Genomic DNA, 15,706 nt, shown 5'->3' with positions numbered 1-15,706 from the left:
CTAATAAAATTTATTTTCCATGATTACATAGTTTAGATGAATATTTTAGATAGCAGAAATCATTTTAGGTAAAAATTGGCCATGGAAATTGTAACTAAATGTGAATAATCAAGCATTGATTACATTTTCTTTCAAAATGATAGTAACTTTTTTCCTGATTATAAGAGTAATATCTATTCCCTGTTAAAAATTAAACCAAAATTAAACTAAAAATTAGCTCCACTACACAAAAATAACTACCCTTAAAATTCCTTCACCTTAATATTTTAGTGACCACGTTTTCAGATATCTCTGTATTTAATTTAAAAAATGAGAACCCAAGTATGCATTATAGTAATGGATTTGAAAAGGGAAATTTATAACTAAACTAGGAAGAAAAAAAGATTATTCTTTCTGGCCCATTCTCTACACTTGATTAATATTATTTCCTATTAATTTTATATTTAAGTGTTCTAAATATATTGGATTTGCACCAGAAAATATATGGGGGTGGGGGAGGAGAAGAGATCCTGGGATGTTTTCCTGGTTAGTAGTTGGAGGATTAAGGAAATGGCTTGAATGGAGTCTCTTAGAGTACTTTCTTCCTAATCCTTTAGCCAAAAGGCAAAGAATAAAGAGAAGGCTGAATCATTGGTCTTATTCTTTCCTCTTACATATTGCTAGGGAAAGGGAGTTTAGAAAATCACATGGCTGTAAAGGCCCTTAAGTGGTAATGTGTATGTCAGATAAATCACATCCGTAAATATGTATTTATGGAGCTGTTACTGTGTGTGAACCCATCAGTCAGGATAGGGAATCAAACCAAAGATGGTCTGTACCTTTAAGGAACTTAAAAAGTTTTTCTAACGTAGACAGTTTTAAGAAGTGTAAGGCATTGGTCAGTGCCCTGTTCTTTATCTGTTGGCAATAATAACAATATTGCTTTGCATTACAAAGATATGTTAGCTTTACTGCAATCACACATTTCAAAATTGTTTACCTTATGACATTAATAGCCCCTTAAGCAAGGTTGCTTTACTAAAAGCATTTAGACATTTATCAATCCTCATTTATTTATTATTTATATTCACAGTGATATAAAGAATATGGCAATTTACTTCTTCTGCCTCCTGAATCACTCATTCTGGTAGCTTCCCATTATGTTGCAGAATTTATTCAGGATACTTCAAAATTCTTATCTAGTTTTCGCTTTTTTTTTTTTTTTTTTTTTTTTGCCGCACCACGCAGCTTATGGGATCTTAGTTCCCTGACCAGGGATTGAACCCGGGCCCTCGGCAGTGGAAGTGCACAGTCCTAACCACTGGACCACCAGGGAATTCCTTTCACTTCATTATTTTTATCATTTCATAAACTCTAATCTATTCCTTTAAGTATGCCAAGTTAAGGGCAGTTGCAATTTTTTGAGAATGTTTCTGGTGCTCTATAAAATTAAAACCTTAAATATTTCAAGATTAATTTCCTCGTAGGAATAAATGTTAAAAATTAAGGATTGATGCATTCTTGGGTCACGTAAAGCTATAATCACTGTAGTGTATTTTTGTTTCTAAGCATGAAGAACAAAAGCATAGTAATGTGGACATAATGTTTTCTTAGCACATAAGATCTATTCCAGATTTACTGATTTAAGGGTGCTCTTTTTCACACTGGCACTAAGACCCCCACTTAAGGAACACTTGGTTGATATTGTTACCGGTATAAAAAATATTTTAACATATAGCAATAAAATTAAAAAATAAAAGCCAGCATAATCACCACCAAAATCACAGGCTGAAATTCTAGTGCATTTAATGATATGGTTCCTACAATGTTGAAAAAGAATGATGGGTGTCAGTTTTCTTACCAACTGAGATAGCACTGCCATGTGATATTAGCATAAATACAGTTACAGTTCACTTGGTTTAACCACTTTTAAAGTTAAGCACTCCTTGGTGAGTTTTAATTTGGATAATTTGTATTATATTACATTTGCACATAAAGTGAGACTTACTAATCCTTTGTATCTCACTACATATTTGCGAAGTCTGATTGGCATAAAATGTGACCACACTGTACCTTTTTATCAGTTAAGGATTGAGTTTGGTTGCTTTTAATAAAAATCCAAATAATAGTGCTTTAAACAAAATAGTGACTCAGTTTATATAGCTAGCATCGGTTCAGTCTCTTAAAAATACCAAACTACAACTCTTAACGAATCTCTTGAATTTTCCTTCTTGGTGGCAACATGCTCTAGCACAGGTGTCATATCTATTGTCTAGGAAACAGGGTACAGGAGGAGGGACCAGCACCTAAATCAGGGATAGCAACATTCTTCCAGAAATCCTTGGTTTTTGTCTCATTGGTCAGAATTTTCATGTGGCTGCTGTAGCTATAAGGAAAACTTCTTTCAAAAAATCCTAGTAACTTTTTCTAAAAAAGCGAGACTAGGTCTTGAGTAGGCAACAAGTCTCTGCCGCACCCTTTTTTCGCTTGGCCTCAATCATCTTTAGTCATTTTGAGTAAGAGGATCATCTGTCAATAGCCTGGTCACCCGTTAGTCTTATTACGCCATTTCTCATTTAAAAATATTGTTTGAAATACTAAATCCTCTAGGACAAGTAAGTAGCTGCCTCCCTCTTGAAAAATGTGTATGAGTGTAGTTTTTGTATGTTAGTGTATAATTTATATTTACATATAAAATAAAGGACACGGAACAGAGCAGGAGGACAACCCATATCTGAGCTCCAGGCACCGTGCTTTTACATGTTTTCTAGTTTAATCCTCACATCAACTCTGAGTGTATTACAGATGAAGAAACTGAGCTCTGAAATGTTAAATAAGTTACCAGAGTTCACACAGTTCTAAAGTGGGGCACATAAATCTCCAATCACTGGAGTATATTTTTGCTTCTAAGCATGACAGACAAAGCATAGTAATGCAGGGCTGCTGGAACTCAACCTCTTTGGTTCCATTTGATTCCAAACTCCCTGTTTTTTCTTTCATACCATGTAGCCTCCTAAAGTCTTCATCAAATAATCATATAAAGTCTGAGTGTTTTTCCTCTACCATTTGTCCTATATTTGTGTCCTCATAAATAAAATTCTCTGAAAATGTAAACTCTAAGAAGGTAGGATCCAGAACTACATAGCTCTTTTACTAGTAAACACAATGATAAAGATGCTTAATAAAATACTTTAACAGTACGAAAGAGTGGTTTCCAGTATGTTGATTGATACCTTTTTAACAATCTGATAGTCTCTGTTTGTTTATATAAGAATGAAATTAAGAATGAGAAATTCACGGCTTCCCTGGTGGCGCAGTGGTTGAGAATCCACCTGCCAATGCAGGGGACACGGGTTCGTGCCCCGGTCCGGGAGGATCCCACATGCTGCGGAGCGGCTGGGCCTGTGAGCCATGGCCGCTGCGCCTGCAGGTCCGGAGCCTGTGCTCCGCAACGGGAGAGGCCACAACAGGAAGAGGCCCGCGTACCACAAAAAAAAAAAAAAAAAAAAAAAAGAATGAGAAATTCAGAAGCATGTTGTTACAATTGTATCTGGGAAAAAACCCTAGAAGAAAACAGTAATACATTACATAAAGGTGAAAATATTAAAGAAACATTTGAAGAATTTGAGGGTTTGTTTTCTTTAGTAATTTGAGATTGTATGGATTTTTATTGTTCTACTGTGCTGTACAGTATATCCTTGTAGCTTATTTATTTTATACATAGTAGTTTGTACCTCTTAATCCCCTACCCTTACCTTGCCCCTCCCCCAAAAGTAGTTTTACAAACAGGACATTAAATTTTGGCTTGGGGCCTTGTTCTTCAAAATTATGAATTTCTCCAGTGGAAGTTATAGTGTTGTTTCCTTCTTACTAATTATAAGATTTAAATTTTATTTCTGTTTTTAAAACTTCATACCAGGATATGGTTATACAAGCTCTTCAGAAAACTAATAACAGAAGTATAGAAGCTGCAATTGAATTCATTAGTAAAATGAGTTACCAAGATCCTCGACGGGAACAGATGGCTGCAGCAGCTGCCAGACCTATTAATGCCAACTTAAAGCCAGGTGATTAATCAAATTTTTTCCTAGTCTCTTATTTTATAATACTTAAAAATATTTAAGTATATAAAATGTTTTGTCTTAGAAATTGTTAAAAGCATCATAGTAAGTGAAAGCCTCAAGCTAGAAAAATAACATTATAGTGTTACACCAAAATGAATTTGCAGATGGGGCCCTAAAGTTCCATAGGTAATTCTGATAAGCAGCAGTCTAGGTTGAGAACTGCTTGATTGTTTATAATGCAACTGAAATATTTTTCTTTTTAACCATAAGTATAATTCAGACTATTCCTTTTTTATATATATAATCTTATTATAAAACATGTTCATCATAAAGTATTTAGAAAGTAAATAAGCGAAAAGAAAACACCGCTGTTAATACCCACAAGATTTTGGTATGTTTTGTTTCTCAGTCAAAAACTGGAGTGGGTTTATATGTGTGTATTTTGATTCTTATTGTTTAAGCAAAAAATGGGGTCATACTAAAACCTACTTTATTCACTTAGTATACCATGTATAACTTTCCTTGTTATTAAATGGCCTACAGAATACTTAGCTACAGTAAGGTAGACTTACCACATGTTATTTAACCAGTCTCATTTTTTGACATTTGTCTTGTTTCCTTTTTTTTTTTTTTTTTTTCTGCCATTATAGACAGCACTGCAGTAAATTCCCTTGTACCTAAATCTTTGTACATTCCTGATGATTTGGTAAAAGTAAATTTTCAAAGACTTGCAAAAGTTTTTCTCATAGGCATACCTCATATTATTGTGCTTCACTTTATTGCACTTTGCAGATATTTCAGTTCTTACAAATTGAAGGTTTGGGGCAATCTTACATCAAGCAAGTCTGTCGGTGCCATTTTTCAAACAGCATTTGCTTACTTCATGTCTCTGTCTTTTTTTTTTTTTTTTTTTTTTGTGGTATGTGGGCTTCTCACTGTTGTGGCCGCTCCCGTTGCGGAGCACAGGCTCCGGATGCGCAGGCTCTGCGGCCATGGCTTACGGGCCCAGCCAGTCCGTGGCATCTGGGATCTTCCCGGACCGGGCGGACTCGCAATCACTCGCCACCAGGGAAGCCCTCTGTGTCATATTTTGATAATTAAAATATTTCAGACCCTCCACCAGTAAAGATTATGACTTGCTGAAGGCTCAGATGATAGTTAGCATTTTTTTAGCAATAAAGTATTTTTAAATAAGGTATGTACATTGTTTTTTAGATATAATGCTATTGCCCACTTATTAGACTATAGTATATATATACATATATAAAGTATAAACATAACTTTTATCTGCACGGAGAAACCAAAAAGTTCACGACTTACTTTATTGCAATATTCACCCAACTGCACCAAACGCGCAGCCATCTCCGTCCGAGGTATGCCTGTATTGCTGACCAGAAAGGTGTTACCAACTTATTTTGTCCCAGTCAGTTTAATATGAGAACGCCTATATTTGTAAATCCTAGGTATTATCCTTTTTGTATATTTAACGGTTGTGAAAATACTATCATTTTACATTCACATTTCTTTGATCACTGGTGAGCTTAAACATTTGTCTATTGATTATTTTTAAATTGACATTTTAATTCTTTCTTAATCTTGTACTTGTCTTTTTTAATTGATTTATAAGAGGCCTAATTTTTTTCATTCTTTCAGTCAGCAAATTTTTCTTGATCAACCACTATTTCAGGCCCTTTGCTTGGCATTGGATATAAAGTTCTTGTCCTTTTGTGGAGTTGAGATTCTAGTAAGGGAAGTCAAATACACAAATACATGTAGAATTACAACTATGTAAGTATGAATGAAGAGGGGACAGTTATGTGGTACTATGGACTTATATAATAGAGGGATTTTTGACCTGATCAAGGAGATGAGAGAAAACCTTCCTGTGAAACTGATACTAGAGCTGATATCTGAAGAAAGACAAGGGTTAATGGGGATGGGTTTCATGAGGAAGCGTGTTCCTATGCATGGCTTGTTTGGCAGGTTTTGATGTCACATTTGAAGAAATGAAAGTGGCTAGAACGCTGAAAACGAGTATAAGATATGAATGGAGAAGTGCATAGGGGCCTGACTATGTAGGACTGTCTATTGATTTTATCCTAAGAGCAGCAGGAAGTTATGGAAACATTTCAAGCAGGGTAATGACATGATTAACTTTGTGTTTCAGAAAGATAGCTGCAATGGATGAGAACGGATTAGAGAGAGCAAAGGAGGGTGTCTGGATAGACTTGATAAGAAATACAGTTCACAGGAAATGAAGGTAATTTGGACTAGGGAGATGGTGGTGGAGAAAATTGAATGAAATAAGAAAGAGATAGGAGGAGTAAAATTGACAAGGACATGGCGATAGATTGCATATGGTGGGTGATAATGGAGTGGGATGACCCTTAGGCTTTTGGTGTATAAAAATGGATGGTGATACCTCACATTATGACAGGGAACGCTAAGGGAGGACAGGATTTGGTGGAGAAAGATCATTAAGTCTGGTTTTAGACATAAAGTTTAGTTAGGTTCATTGAGTTATCCAAGTGAGGATGTCCCATTATTTTGCAGAACTTGTTCAGGATTCTAACTTGGAACTTCAAAATTCTTAGCCAGTTTTCGCTTCTTTTTTTTTTTTTCCACGCCGCGCAGCTTGTGGGATCCTAGTTCCCTGACCAGGGATTGAACCCGGAACCAGGGTGATGGATGGTTTGTCCATGTGGATGTTGAAGTTATAAAATGTTGTCAGGGCTTAGGGTAGAATGCTAAAGTTATGGGTGAATGAGGGCGAGCAAGTAGGTGTTCACTGGGTGACCATTAGAGGAATGAATGTGGCCTCCCACAGATAGCATGAGCTTCCAAAGAACTGGCTTTTTAAAAAGAGTTTGCGGAAATAACAATGATGTAGAAGCATAAATGGAGAGCAAAGAAGTGGAGTTCCACCTTTTAGCCCAGTTTATTTTTTAAGAAAACCTTGATTGCAAAGGACCGAAAGGAAAGTAATGTCAGCAAATGATAACCAGCTTTAAGGACGTGGGGGGAAAGCTTGGAGCAGAGGTTAGTGATCGAGGAGCATTTGCTAGTTATAGAACAGAGCGTGTCTAGAGGGCAACAGTGGGAGGGTTTAGGAAGTGGAAGAACACAGAGAACTTTATGGGAGGTGCAGAGCAGTAGGGTTGGCAGTATACTTGAGGGTTGCAGAGATTTCGTCTTAACCGGTAAAAGCTGGGAGAGTGACTTGGTGCATTTGGCCTCAGCTGACTATCTGAGGAAGGTGAGACTGAGCCTGTGGTCAGAGGACTTGTCTAGCCTGCCCAGAGCGATGACTTTCCCTGAAGTCATAGACCCAAGATGTTGCCCAGCCTAGATGAAATAGAATGTTAAACTGTACATTCTGTATATTTACCAGGTTTTTTTCATGTGTTATTAAATGTATTTTCTTCCAGGATGATGTTGACCTTTCAAATTTGTGGGTGTTTCTTGTTTTGTTTTGAATGGTGCTAAGTGTTTTATGTATTTAAATCTATCAGTCTATTACTGTATTTTCTCTACCTTTGTCATACTTGGGAAGACCTTTCCAGGAGGTACAAAGAGGTACCCCAATATTATCGAATGTTCACTGGTTTTCTCCTAGTACTTGTATGGTTTCATCTTTAACATTTAAATGTTTAATCCTTCTGGAATGTATTATTTATATGTATCATATCTTATACGAATGTATTCTATATATATATTTTTTAAATGTATTATACTCTTCTTAGTGACCAGACTATTTTAAATACTTCATTTTTTTGGTATCATATGTTTTCTTGCCTGTTTAATATATTTGGAAATTCCATTAATTTGTCTACTTAAATATGAAATGGTATCTGTACAAAATTCTTCATTGCTTTTTGTGGGGGAGGGGTAAAACAAAAGACTGGAAACAACCTTAACAGCCATCAGTAGGGAAACTGATTAAGTAAATTTGGGTACATCCATACAGTGAAAAACTGTAATAACATTTTTTAAAGGTGAAGAAACACTTTATGTACTACTACAGAATCTTCAATTTTTTTAATGAAAAGACCCAGGCACAATAGTATATATAGGAGGTATACTTTTTTAAAAAATTTAAATGTAGTTGATTTACAGTGTTAGTTTCTGATGTACAACAAAGTGATACAGTTATGCATATACATATTCTTTTCCATTATGGTTTATTACAGGATATTGAATATAAGTTCCCTGTGCTTTACAGTAGGACCTTGTTTTCTATCCATTCTGTATATAATAGTTTGCATCTGCTCATCCCAAACTCCCAACCCAACCCTTCCCTGCCTCCCCCACCCACCCACCCTTGGCAACCACAAATCTGTTCTTTATGTCTGAGTCTGTTTCTGTTTTTTAGGTAAGTTCATTTGTGTCATATTTTAGGTTCCACATATAAGTGATATCATATGGTATTTATCTTTCTTTTTCTGACTTACTTCACTTAGTATGATAATCTCTGGTTGCATCCATGTAGCTACAAATGGCATTATTTCATTCTTCTTTATGGCTGTGTAATATTCCATTGTGTGTGTGTGTGTGTGTGTGTGTGTGTGTGTGTGTGTGTGTGTGTGTGTGTGTATATATACACACCACATCTTCTTTATCCATTCATCTGTCAGTGGACATTTACGTTGTTTCCATGTCTTGGCTATTGTAAATAGTGCTGCTATGAACATAGGGGTGCATGTATCTTTTCAAATTATAGTTTTGTCTAGATATATGCCCAGGAGTGGGATTGCTGGATCATACGGCAACTCTATTTTTAGTTTTTTTGATGAACCTCCATACTGTTCTCCACAGTGGCTGCACCAATTTACATTCCCACCAACAGCGTAGGAGGGTTCCCTTTCCCTTTTCTAGTACTATTTACCTGTGTATTTCTAAAATATCTTTCTGATGACATTGGTTACCTTCAGTGACATTGGTTGCCCAAGGGACAGGGTGGGTGTCCTTTTGTACCGCTTGAATTTTGAGCTATGAGAACGTGTTACCTAGTCAAAAATAAATAAAATTTTAAAAGGTAAAATAAAAGCACATACTCAAATTTGATTTTTGTGATTCTTGAAAGAGAATTATCATTTAGTAGTGTTAGAATTCCAAGCTAAATTTTTCAAAAGTAAGAGGTTAAAAAAACATGTTTTTTTTTGTTTGTTTTTGTTTTATTCCCATAGGGAGTGTGCAACAATCAGTTAACCGCAAACAAAGCTGGAAAGGTTCTAAAGAATCCTTAGTTCCTCAGAGACATGGCCCACCACTAGGAGAAAGTGTGGCCTATCGTTCTGAAAGTCCCAACTCACAGACAGATGTAGGAAGACCTTTGTCAGGATCTGGTGTAACAGCATTTACTCAAGCTCACCCTAGCAACGGACAGAGAGTGAACCCCCCCCCACCTCCTCAAGTCAGGAGTGTCACTCCTCCACCACCTCCAAGAGGCCAGACTCCCCCGCCAAGAGGTACAACTCCACCTCCCCCATCATGGGAACCAAACTCTCAAACAAAGCGCTATTCTGGGAACATGGAATACGTAATCTCCCGCATCTCTCCTGTTCCACCCGGAGCCTGGCAGGAGGGCTATCCTCCACCACCTCTTAACACGTCCCCAATGAATCCTCCTAATCAGGGACAGAGAGGCATTAATTCTGTTCCTGTTGGCAGGCAACCAATCATCATGCAGAGTGCTAACAAATTTAACTTTCCACCAGGGAGACCTGGAATTCAGAACGGTAGTGGCCAGACTGATTTTATGATACACCAAAATGTTGTCCCTGCTGGCGCTGTGAATCGGCAGCCACCGCCTCCATACCCTTTGACCCCAGCTAATGGACAAAGCCCTTCTGCTTTACAGACAGGAGGATCTGCTGCTCCTTCATCATACACAAATGGGAATATTCCTCAGTCTATGATGGTGCCAAACAGAAATAGTCATAACATGGAACTTTATAACATTAATGTACCTGGACTGCAAACAACTTGGCCTCAGTCATCTTCTGCTCCGGCCCAGTCATCCCCGAGCAGTGGACATGAAATCCCTACATGGCAACCTAACATACCAGTGAGGTCAAATTCTTTTAATAACCCATTAGGAAATAGAACAAGTCATTCTGCTAATTCGCAGCCTTCGGCTACAACAGTCACTGCTATTACACCAGCTCCCATTCAACAGCCTGTGAAAAGTATACGTGTATTGAAACCAGAGCTGCAGACTGCTTTAGCACCTACACACCCTTCTTGGATACCACAGCCAATTCAAACTGTTCAACCTGGTCCTTTTTCTGAGGGTACCACTTCAAATATGACTGTTATGCCGCCTGTTGCTGAAGCTCCAAACTATCAAGGTCCACCACCACCTTATCCCAAACATCTGCTACACCAAAACCCATCTGTTCCTCCATATGAATCAGTCAATAAATCTAGCAAAGAGGAACAGCCGAGCTTGCCCAAGGAAGATGAGAGTGAGAAAAGTTATGAAAATGTTGATAATGGAGATAAAGAAAAGAAACAGATTACCACTTCACCTATCACCGTTAGGAAAAACAAGAAAGATGAAGAGCGAAGGGAATCTCGTATCCAAAGTTATTCTCCTCAGGCATTTAAATTCTTTATGGAGCAACATGTAGAAAATGTACTCAAATCTCATCAGCAGCGTCTACATCGTAAAAAACAGTTAGAGAACGAAATGATGCGGGTAAAACCTCTTTTTAAAAAATTTTTATTTTTATTGGAGTAGAGTTAATTTACAATGTTGTGTTAGTTTCAGGTGTACAGCAAAGTGAGTCAGTTATACATATACATATATCCACTATTTTTTAGATTCTTTCCCATATAGGCCATTACAGAATATTGAGTAGAGTTCTGTGCTATACAGTAGGTCCTTATTAGTTATCTATTTAATATATAGTAGTGTGTATATGTCAGTCCCAATCTCCTAATTTATCCCTCCCCGCTCCTTACCCCCTGGTAACCATCAGTTTGTTTTCTACATCTGTGACTCTATTTCTGTTTTGTAAATAAGTACCATTTGTACCATTTTTTTTTAGATTCCACATGTAAGCGATATCATATGATATTTGTCTTTGTCTGACTTACTTCACTCAGTGTGACAAGCTCTAGGTCCATCCATGTTGCTGCAAATGGCATTATTTCATTCTTTTTTACGGCTGAGTATAAAACCTTTTAAAATGTCCATTTTTATACTTGATTATGTATTTGCTTGTTGTTTATTTTAAAATACTGTGGTCCAGTATTTTTCTTTCTTTTTATCCTAAATATATTATCAATTATTTAAAAGTCAGTAAACATTAGGTATTTTTGATTATACCATTTTATTTTAGCATTTCATGATTAACTCAGAATTTTTTTTTTTTTTTGCGGTACGCGGGCCTCTCACTGTTGTGGCCTCTCCCGTTGCGGAGCACAGGCTCGCCCCAGCTGCTCCGCGGCATGTGGGATCTTTCCGGACCGGGGCATGAACCCGTGTCCCCTGCATCAGCAGGCGGACTCTCAACCACTGTGACACCAGGGAAGCCCTAACTCAGAATTTTTTATAATAAAGTTGTAATAAATTAAGAAAAATACAGTTTACAGTGTGTAGTTTAGGTATGCATAATCCCTTTAATGGAAATTGGAGCAAGGGTTTTTTTCTAGAGTTTACACATTATCTTAAATTTTAAAATAAACTAGAAATATCTGGGTCCCATCTCTTGATAAACTTATGAAACATTTATTTTTATTTACAGTAGCTTTGGGGCTTGGGGACTTATTCATCAGATTGGTCTTATTAGAAAGTGTCAGACACATCTCCTTTCAGTTATTTCCCCCTTCTAATTTTATTTTTATAATGTACTAGAAAATATGTTGAAATTATTAAATCAAACTACTAAAAAGGAGATCAGAATAATTAAACACCTTAGATTAATATCTGTTGTTGATTCCATGTAGATCTCTTCACTAGATGATATTACAGTGGTACTCTTCATTATTATTTTTATCCTGTGTTTACAGTTCGAAGGTTTGGCTCCTGATCTTACATCTAGTGCTCAAAAGCCAAGAGGCTTATTAAATTTTGGTTAAACTTCCTTATGAAATTTGAGAGAGCCATTCATTTAAAATGATTTTTCTAGGGCTTCCCTGGTGGCGCAGTGGTTGAGAATCCGCCTGCCGATGCAGGGGATACGGGTTCGTGCCCCGGTCCGGGAAGATCCCACATGCCGCGGAGCGGCTGGGCCCGTGAGCCATGGCCGCTGAGCCTGCGCGTCCGGAGCCTGTGCCCCGCAACGGGAGAGGCCACAACAGTGAGAGGCCCGCGTACCACAAAAAAAAAAAAAAAAAAAAAAAAAAAAAATGATTTTTCTAAATCTGATTTCACAATATAGTTACTCCTGCTGTAAATTGAATTTTGTGAGGTGAGAAATACCATGATAACCTGTATGACTTATCCATATTTATTAGGTCTTAGGATTTCTTACTAAAGTCTGTCTGTATGTATTTTCTTAGTTTATTTTTCCTTTTTCCTCTTCACTTTCACTAATAGCTGATTTAAACTTTTATGGTGTTGGAAGCTTTGCTGACTTCTGTAGCCTCCATTACTGTGTAGGCAAGTAAGATTTTTAGAGAAATAGTTCTGTACTAAGTCTGGCATGCCACCCTTAAAAGATTTTGCATGCAAACGCGCATCCTAACAGAAGCATGAGGTTGCTATATTTTAATTAGTCTTGCATTTCTAGAATTATACTCTACTTTTCAAATCAAATTCCTTTTCTATTTAAATTCTTAAGTTAATTCTTCATTAACTAGTCAAAAATGAACTATTCATTCCTTCTGAATCCAGGTATTCCATGTCTACTTAGACGTTGGTTTTTGTTTTTATCTGTTTCTTTGGTATCTTCATAAGTCACACTGATTATTCTTTGAAACATTCCAAAATATTTAAAAGATACCTTGAAATCAAAAAAGTTTTCCCTTTTAAATAAGGTAGGACATACCCTTTGCATTTTGCATTAGTGGTGGCTGTACTCTAATGCCCTGAGAAAGATAAAAGGAAAGACTGACTATTAATGAGTGGTTAGGTTAGGAAAGACATTATTTTGTTCTTAATACATCAGTTTTTTAGAATAAATGATCCTGAAGTGGAAGAATATCTTTTCATGAAGGATAAAATGACAAGAAGATTATTTGAGGCGTAGACATTCCACAAAGAGATGCATATAATGGAAGCAATCTAATTACGTAATGTGGGATGAATATGCATGGAGAGGTAGGTGAGGATGCATGTTAACATGTTTGGCTGTTGCACACTGGGAACATGTTTTTTGAGTGCATTAGAGAAGAGTAGAAAGCTGACCATTGATATCATCTTCTCCTTGCTCTCTACAGCAGACTCTGCATATACACTCACCTTGTGTATCCTGTTAACTATTTCTTATGCTGCACTTTTGATAATTAATTTTCTCTGAAGTATATTCTAGATTTCTAACATGCTTTATTAAAAATTATTATGCATTTAACCTTTAAATATATGCCTGAATTTTTTCCAAGCGATTTCTTAATATTCAGTATAGAAGATAATTCCTCATTTAATATTTAGTTTATTTGCCTAGGTTGGATTATCTCAAGATGCCCAAGATCAAATGAGAAAGATGCTTTGCCAAAAAGAGTCTAATTACATCCGTCTTAAGAGGGCTAAAATGGACAAGTCTATGTTTGTGAAGATAAAGACATTAGGAATAGGAGCATTTGGTGAAGTCTGTCTAGCAAGAAAAGTAGATACTAAGGCTTTATATGCAACAAAAACTCTTCGAAAGAAAGATGTTCTGCTTCGAAATCAAGTTGCTCATGTTAAAGCTGAGAGAGATATCCTGGCCGAAGCTGACAACGAATGGGTAGTCCGTCTTTATTATTCATTCCAAGACAAGGACAATTTATACTTTGTAATGGACTATATTCCTGGGGGTGATATGATGAGCCTGTTAATTAGAATGGGCATCTTTCCAGAAAATCTGGCACGATTCTACATAGCAGAACTTACCTGTGCGGTCGAAAGTGTTCATAAAATGGGTTTTATTCATAGAGATATTAAACCTGATAACATTTTGATTGATCGTGATGGTCATATTAAATTGACTGACTTCGGCCTCTGCACTGGCTTCAGATGGACGCATGATTCTAAGTACTATCAGAGTGGTGAGTAAAATCATAAAATTTGTTTGGACGTATGCATATGATTTATAATGCAATAAAATATAAGATGGTATTATCCCTGGATGGGAGCCAGAAGTCCTGGATCAGGTCTTGACTCCACTGGATAAATGTGGGTGAATCCTTTAGACACTTAGATTTATAAAATGAAAGAGTGTGCTAGAATTAATTATTTCTAAATATCATTAACATTTTTAGTTAATCTCTTTACATTTTATTAATTTGAAATATGTCACACAAATAACAATTTGAAAATAATTTTTAAATGAAGCCCCATACCCACCATTCAGCTTAAAAACTAGATTATTAGTACTTTTGAAGACCCTAAACAATCACTTCCTTTTCTTTCTTCCATAGGAGTATTTCAGAATTCTGTAATCAGTTATTTACTTTTCTCTACACTCTTATCACATATGTATATACCCCTAAATAATTTGTTATTTCATTTTGCCTACTCTTGAACCTTTGTTTAAATGTAATCATTCTATATATAGTCTTCTGTGTTGACTTCCTTTATTTGTTTGAGGTTCATCTGTGTTCCTGCATATAACATTTATTTTCACGACTGTTTAGGCTTCTGTTGTATGACTGTTATACAACTTATTTAACCTTAAACACTTTATGTACATGATTCTGTTTAATCTTCACAACGTCATTGTGAGGCAGAGTAAAGAAACTGAGGCCAAGTTAGAATAAGAAACTTTCCCATGGTCAGACAGAAAATAAGTGTAAGGGCTAGGCTTTGAACTCAGGTTTGTCTGCTTACAGGGCCCATGTTATTTCTTCTATACCACACTGCCTCACCAAGATCCTTCCAAGCACTAATGGAAGTGTAAGTCAATCTGACATTCGTTGAATACTTACCATGACTAGGTGCTTTACATATTTTCTGATTTAATGCTTACAGCAGTCCTCTGAGGTAAGTGTAACGCCTCCAGTGCTTCTTGTGAACACAAGTAGATTGACATTAAATGGATAGAACTGAGATACTGCTAGGAGTAGATCCTGAACCTACTTTAATATTCAGCTTATCATAATTTAATGTCTCCCCAGGTTCATCTGAATTACTTGGGTTCATCTTACAAGTATGATTCTTAGGCTCTATTCCAGTCTTCTGATTGAAAATCTCCACGGAGGGTAGAAATTGTATTTTAATCAAACATCCTAGATGATTACTACAGTTAGGTTAATTTCAAATATTATTTTTCCTAGATGATTTCATCCAGTCATGGCTTTAATTACTAGCTCTACATCAATGACTTCCAAATCTCTCTCTTCAGAAATAGCCTCTCCCTTTCATAAGGATTCCTAATAGACCTTTCAAACTTAACATTGCCAATCAACAACTCTTAATTTCTCCCCCTCCATATTTGTTCCCCCTCCCTTTTAGTAAATTATACTACCACCACCCATCCTTGATTCTTCTTCCATACCGTCCACATCTAATCCCTCAG

The 15,706-nt window shown here is 36.5% G+C and overlaps 1 protein-coding gene across 2 annotated transcripts in view; it reads left to right on the top strand.

The window, feature by feature from the left end:
• Nucleotides 1–15,706, top strand: part of LATS1 (large tumor suppressor kinase 1) — a 42,388-nt gene that overhangs the window by 15,332 nt on the left and 11,350 nt on the right. Inside the window, exons 3-6 of one of the 2 annotated variants that reach the window (XR_010836084.1) lie at nucleotides 3,899–4,046; nucleotides 9,230–10,743; nucleotides 12,589–12,651; nucleotides 13,655–14,237. Coding sequence is in view for 1 of the 2 variants with exons in the window: in XM_059083452.2 (XP_058939435.1) it covers nucleotides 3,899–4,046; nucleotides 9,230–10,743; nucleotides 13,655–14,237 (2,245 nt within the window). In the remaining variant the exon portion in view is untranslated. The remainder of the gene's footprint in view (nucleotides 1–3,898; nucleotides 4,047–9,229; nucleotides 10,744–12,588; nucleotides 12,652–13,654; nucleotides 14,238–15,706) is intronic. The other variant, XM_059083452.2, reaches the window with a different exon arrangement.

The sequence above is a fragment of the Kogia breviceps genome, chromosome 13 (genome assembly GCF_026419965.1).
Source record: "Kogia breviceps isolate mKogBre1 chromosome 13, mKogBre1 haplotype 1, whole genome shotgun sequence".
Taxonomy (NCBI): domain Eukaryota; kingdom Metazoa; phylum Chordata; class Mammalia; order Artiodactyla; family Physeteridae; genus Kogia; species Kogia breviceps.
Note: the sequence above shows the minus strand (reverse complement) of the source record. Positions and strands in the feature narration are given on the sequence as shown.